This window comes from Papaver somniferum, chromosome 6, assembly GCF_003573695.1.
Source record: "Papaver somniferum cultivar HN1 chromosome 6, ASM357369v1, whole genome shotgun sequence".
NCBI classification, from domain to species: Eukaryota; Viridiplantae; Streptophyta; class Magnoliopsida; order Ranunculales; family Papaveraceae; genus Papaver; species Papaver somniferum.
This window is the reverse complement of record NC_039363.1, coordinates 124468271-124474447: the sequence shown is the minus strand read 5'-3', so window position 1 is coordinate 124474447 and position 6177 is coordinate 124468271. Positions and strand designations below refer to the sequence as shown.

General features: G+C 34.5%; 1 protein-coding gene across 5 annotated transcripts; it reads right to left on the bottom strand.

Annotated features, from left to right (window-relative positions):
* Nucleotides 1-2049: 2049 nt before the first annotated feature.
* On the bottom strand, nt 2050-4787 carry LOC113289160. 5 transcript variants are annotated; one of them, XM_026538347.1, is made up of 7 exons: nt 4398-4787; nt 4075-4291; nt 3248-3282; nt 3086-3177; nt 2726-2850; nt 2463-2637; nt 2050-2364 (listed from the first exon to the last, which is right to left on the bottom strand). In XM_026538347.1, exons 2-7 carry the CDS (start codon nt 4283-4285, stop codon nt 2223-2225), a joined length of 780 nt encoding a protein of 259 aa, XP_026394132.1. In that variant the 5' UTR covers nt 4286-4291; nt 4398-4787; the 3' UTR covers nt 2050-2222. The 5 variants fall into 5 exon arrangements, with proteins under 5 accessions (XP_026394132.1, XP_026394131.1, XP_026394133.1 ...); XM_026538346.1 differs by having other exon boundaries at nt 4075-4287; XM_026538348.1 differs by having other exon boundaries at nt 3086-3135; nt 4075-4287.
* Nucleotides 4788-6177: the final 1390 nt, after the last annotated feature.

The following is a 6177-nucleotide window of genomic DNA, read 5'->3' as shown; positions in this document are numbered from 1 at the left end:
ATAGAAGGCATTCAGAGGAACTTATATTAAGTGAATATACGCGAGGCGTCAAAATTTACAGAACAACTGGGATTCGCCAGTCTGGATAAATTTCATGTAAGTATATTGAGCGACTCAATAAATTTTCCAGTGGAGAGGTTAGCACACGTGTCTCTGTTTACTTGCAGAGTGACGTCACATCAGATGCAAGGTTTTACGATTTTAACCTTAAGCTAAAAACCACCATCAACAGCCTTATATCGGAAGTGAAGGTTCTCAAGAATAAACAAACTAGGTGAAAACAAAGTTTCAACAATCGTTAGTCAATCAAATAAATAATCGAAAACCATAATAATAATGCAATTATCTAGTTTCCCACCAACGGTACTCGTGGAGCTTCTTGATCCCATGGAAGTCTTTAAACGAGCGGTCATAAGATATTTCGCCTAATTAGGGTACTTTGCTCTCCAGATAAAAGGCTCTACCATAAACAACAAGAACGAAGTTTGCCTGGCTCTTAGGATAGTTTGCAAGAAATTCAAACTCAAGTATTTATATACCAAGGTTGTTTGGACAACATGGAGATTCCAAAACAGAATATATTCTCATTAAAGTACCTAATTTCGGTTTTCCTAGAGCCAGAGGAAAACTCTCGTAGAAAACTTATACTATTAGTCTAGCACATTAACTAATAATATTTTCCAGAGGATATGCTTTAATTGATGGTAATTAAAACATATATGATGAACATCATAATTAAATGCTTCTCATTTTTTCGGACATAGGATCACCTTGAGTATCAAGGAATATATTTGAACAATTAATGATAAGAGTTATGTACATGTTCAAATAATTTCGACATATATAAGCTTCTCATCTTAGCAAACCTGAAATATTAATTCACACACATCATGAAAAAATATGTGAATCATGGAAACTTGGTTTTGGTCATGGAACCGATTATACCATCGCTCCAAAATATGTTGTGACCAGTTATAACATGATTCCCAAGATAGGTTTTAATCGGTTACACCTTGCTCCACAAAGTATCTTATGATCGGTTACGCCTTGCTTCCCGAATTAGCTTGTGATAGGTTACAGCTTGCTTCCCAAAGGTGGATTTTGACTAATTACAACTAACTTCCTAATTCATTTTGTGACCGGTAATACCTTGGATCCCAAAGTAACGTGTGACCGGTTACAACTTGCATTCCAATATAGCTTGGGATCGGTTACACATTGATTTCCAATGTAACTTGTGACTGATTACTACTAGCTATATCACATAGGCTATGACCGGTTATACCATAAATCTCAACAAGTTAAGGTAGGTTCTACCTTGTCATCTTATATTGGTCATTCAGAAGATATTCAATAAACAACCTGACCAATCATGATTTCCTTTCGATTATTAAACAAGTTCATATATGTACTTCTTTTAAACAAATGTTATAAAACATTGTTTCCTAGGGTGAAATTATACCTATATAATGCACACGTAATCAAACAAATATAGAGAATAAATTATGTCGATGTCGTATTTACGAAGTTCAAAAGATAAGCTCCCTCTGTCCTATTTTACTTGCCTAAATTGGATTTTGCAAAAACTTGAAAGAAATTCAAATTACTTTCACATACACCATCAATCTTCAAAATTACTTGTTTAATATACTATTTTTTACATTCTAGTTTTTGTTTCTTTCTTGATAATTAGAAAATATTAGTAGGAAATATAAGAATTTTTTGGTACACTTCTGTTAAAAAAAGACTCAATTTAAACAAGTAAAGTAGGACGGAGGAAGTACTTCGTAACTCAATAGATTCCTTGACACTTTGATCATAATGTTATGACCAAGCCTAACCACTAGAGTATTATTTGTATACATCTTCGCATGTTATGTTTTCAATATAATCTGACTTGAAAGATACGTTAGGAATGAAAACAAGATCAAGTCAATAATACTAACCTCAAGAGGAAGGATGATGTCGTCGTTGTGGTCATTAGTTATTCACTTTCTTCAGTTTTCGGAGTAAAGACAAATTTTACCCTAGAATATTGTACACTTATCATTATATTTATAACTTCTATTTTGTTCCTCTATTTTTCATTTTACTTGTAACACTTTGACTCTCCGAGAAAAGAGTACATGAACATGTTTACCACTCCGAGAAAAGAAAACGTCTTGCTGACAAATAACCAAAGAGAACATATAAAGTTAGTTACTGCAGCAACTCGAGGCCAACTAATGATGCCTCAAACATACAACCATACAACAAGTCATCTGGAGGATATCCCCAAACACTGAAACCATATTTGAATACTTTTTAGTAGCTTCCAATAGTCCTTGAGGACCTTGACCCTGCTTGATTTTCCGAAGATAGTCGCTGCGCAAACAAATGACAAATGTAAGTCTAAAACGAAACACACCGCGTATACAACAGAAAATATTTTTTGAACCACAAATAGTCAATTTATGTTTTACCTGCCAATCCTAAACTCAGTCATATACTCATTTTTAATCGTACTCATCTTGGCATTCCCGGGCTTGATTCTTAAGCATGATTTGACAGCACTAGCAACCACGGCAACACCATATTCATCACCGTCAATTTCACTCGAAGAACCAGAATCAGTAGGCCGCCGTACAAGGATCAAGCCTAACATACAGTTCAATTAAACAGAATTTGAGCAACAACATTGAGCACATGATAAGATGAAACCAAAGATGCAGGGTTACTAGCACGCCTCTTATGCCCAAACAGCTGCCCTCAATAGCCTTTAAAACTTCACCAACACAACCCTCTTCGTAAGCTAAAGGAGTGATTAAGAAGACACTCAATTTTTCCATGGAAAAATTGTCCTTAAAGTCCCTGAAAAACAAAATTATGAGTAACTGGAAAAGGTAATTAACCAGCATTAAGGGGAACTACTTACTAATATCAAGTATATAATCTGGAGCACTATAAAAGCGGAGCTAACTAAGAAGTTGCTTACCTAGCAAGTCAAGTTAATATCAGTCTATGAAAAAATTCAGAAACTCTGAATGTTTGCCCTTCAGGAATTTTTTATTTAACACATATTCAGAACTCTTAAATAGTAACTTACTGTTTGAGCTCGTAGCACTCATCCTTCTTTAATACTGCTTGAACTTGCTCCTGTGGGCCGTGTATATCCCCCGTTGGAAGAATGAATACGACCTTTTCACTGTTAGTAATTTCAAAGTATCCTTTTTGAACCACAACCCAATATCTTGTTGCGCCTGCTTACCTGATTTGCTGGCATAAATTGTCTGTCTCCTGTAACTGTAGAAATGGAGATATATGAAGCATAAAAGGCAGAGGCTTGATGCCATTAAAATTGAACGTGCAAAACAAATAAATGTTTGCTTGTGAACTTTGTAATACTCAATTGATAATGAAGGAGATCTCTGAGTGATGTAAACGCTTTGGATTTGAAGACTTAACCTCCAGATAGATCCTGTCCTAGCTTATGATTGTTGGCTATTTGATTCCCTTGATGTTCATTGATAACTCACTCTTCTATATCTAGATCTCAAATGTTTGCTTGTGAAATTAATTTTTAATACACTAAACAACCATGGTTGGCTGCTTCATTAGGCATATATACACGCAGAAACGGCACTCCTCAAATTGGCAGCTTTCATAATCACATAAAAATCTTTTTTTTTTTTTTTTTGGTACACATAAAAAAGAGTGTTTTATCATGCATATGGACATTTTACAGTTATCATCAATGATTTCTCCTTGCCCCAAAAATGGAGAATCAATACTCAAAGTCTAGGCTGACATAACTGTCAGAACAAAAGTTTTCCAGCAAATTGCATGTTTAACAATATACAGCCCAATTTCTGCACTCCATGGATTTCCTGTAATTCTATCATTATGTAGGACTAGAGGTTCGGCGTCTAGTTTTGTGTGCCATGGATTTTGCATAGCCGTGATTCTGAATGGTGAATAGGTTGTAATGTGATTGATACCCGAAAATAACAGAATCACATTTATATAACAAAACTACAAACAACAAAGAGATTATGAAATAAATTGAAAATAGTAATGAGTTATAGGCTTACTTGCCACAAAAGGGATGTTCATCTTTGGATGTCAATTCAAAAACTTCCTCAAAAACAGAGTTATCTCCCTCCACAATCATAGCAAGAACAGGAGCAGAAGCTATGTACTCAATCCAATTCATAAAGCGTGGATTTGGGTCAAAATCCAAAGGGTCCAGTTTAATATTCTTGAGGTGCTGCGGAGCGAATTCTCCACACACGTTCATACATCTCATCTCTTGCTAGGAAAAAAAAAAGACATGTAAACATGATGAAAGTCAACAATTCAGATCACAAGAAAAAGAACAACAAAGAAATAAAAAAAAATTAAAAGAAAATCTTTTGTACCTGTAATCTTAAAACCCGATTTTTCAAATCCGGAAACCAAATCACCGATACTTAAAGTAGACAGGATAGGCCAAGACAAAGGTTCTCCGTTTTTTGCCGCACTCCTCCATCCTCGATGAAGCAGATGAATCTACCATAATTATTCACGGAAAAAGAAAAACCATATGAAAACACGGGAAATCATATACCACGGCAATCTATTCAAAATACCCAAAACTCTAAATTAAATACTGAAAACCCTAAAATCAATTCTTAGATAGACCCTAAAATCAATTCTTAGACAATTTTGTTGCAAATTGAATGAATAACTTGCAGGCGGCCGAGTTGTAGCGGAGATAGGGAGGAACTTCTTCTTCTTCTTTATTTCAATGTTTTCCGACGGTGTTAACAAATAACCTAGACGAACGAATAAAACAAGGGAACTAAACGGTTTAGTCCAAAAACGGGTCAAAAAGTACGCATTAGTCCATTCCCGGTAACTAGGTACAATTTAGTCCAAAAATTATTTAAAATATGAAAAATGCACATATACCCTTTCTTATTTACAATTTGTTCCAAATATTTAGACTTTAGTGCAAAGTGACTCATGATGATGTCAGCAATTTCAAATAATATAAAAAAAATTAAAAATAATTTATCTTTCAAACCTTTTGTCCAAAATGCACAAACTTTATATATTCTGAAAGCCCTTCTCGTGAGCTACAGAAAGAGTACTCATGCCACTATATAATTCTCATTTTTTTAAAATCTTAGTTTACACTGGTGTACAAACATGCACACATTTATAAAAATCCAAAAATCCAAAGACGAGACAAGGTGCACAAGTTTATACACCACATACAACTTGAATCTCCATCTAAGCACCAGTAACGCTATCCATATTAAATAGACATAACATGGAAACTCAAATGGAACCATTTTGAGCTTACGAGTCTCTAAAAATAAACAATAAAAAGAATCAACATGCACAAAGTAACAAATAACATGTGTACATGTGTACCAAAAACATGTATATCCATGTGTACAAGTTCATATCCAAAGACATTATCGGCCAACATGTGTACAACTACGTGCACATTAACAATTACGTATTGTGTGCAAACCTTCAACATGGACCACAAATACAACACCCATTTCCCAATAGCTAGGCATACAAGTATAGGCACTTTGTTCCAACCTTATGATTGCTCCTTAACTGCTCGTATTGATACCCTGACACTGAAAACAGAGAAACAACACCAAAACATATAGTTTTAGACAATTTTTATAAAAAAAAACTAATACACCATGGTCTAAAATGCACCACCAATGCTAAAACTAGTGTTAGCAAATTACATTTCTTACCTGGAATACAAGAACCCAGGTGCATATCAAGTATCAGCAACGAATTGGAGAAAACACAAACTATCAGCCTTCAAAAAGATTCATATCAGAGCCTGACAGGGATGATTCAGGGATCTCGCTAGTACAAAATTCAAGTAACTTTGCAAGATAGCAAGAGAGATCAAATATAATGCAACATTTCTTTGTTGCAACTCCATCTGCAAAACATATATTCGTCTATAAGCTACATATGATATGGACTTAATGTAAAAAAAATGTAATGATTATGAGTGAAAAAGGATAATGGTGTACAACTACATACACATCTACAAAATACACAAAATAACTAGAACTGATTCATCCACTATTAATTTTCAAATTCGAGCAGCTAAAACGTTAACAGTGTCTGAATCCTTGCAATTGTAAAATGTTAATACCTAAAAAAATGAGGCACGAC